General features: G+C 53.2%; 1 protein-coding gene across 1 annotated transcript in view; it reads left to right on the top strand.

The window, feature by feature from the left end:
- Positions 1-196, top strand: part of LOC104618546 (membrane primary amine oxidase-like) — a gene marked incomplete at its 3' end in the record, with an annotated part of 1,240 nt that extends 1,044 nt beyond the window's left edge. Inside the window, exon 3 of the mRNA XM_010284176.1 lies at positions 24-196. Coding sequence (XP_010282478.1) covers positions 24-196 — 173 coding nt within the window. The remainder of the gene's footprint in view (positions 1-23) is intronic.
- Positions 197-201: the final 5 nt, after the last annotated feature.

Raw genomic sequence — 201 nt, 5'->3', positions numbered from 1 at the left:
GTATTGCTCCAACTGCCCTGGAGGGATGTCAACGAGGTACATGGATGGGAGCTTTGGCATCGGGCGCTACACCTCCCCCTTGGTGCGAGGGGTCGACTGCCCCTATTTAGCAACATACCTGGATGTGCACTACCTTGCTCATTCCCAGGTCTCTAAAGTTAGTAAAAATGCCCTCTGCATATTTGAGCAGAACCTGGGCTC

This window comes from Phaethon lepturus, unplaced genomic scaffold (assembly GCF_000687285.1).
Source record: "Phaethon lepturus isolate BGI_N335 unplaced genomic scaffold, ASM68728v1 scaffold21830, whole genome shotgun sequence".
NCBI classification, from domain to species: domain Eukaryota; kingdom Metazoa; phylum Chordata; class Aves; order Phaethontiformes; family Phaethontidae; genus Phaethon; species Phaethon lepturus.
This window is presented reverse-complemented; position numbering and strand designations above follow the sequence as displayed.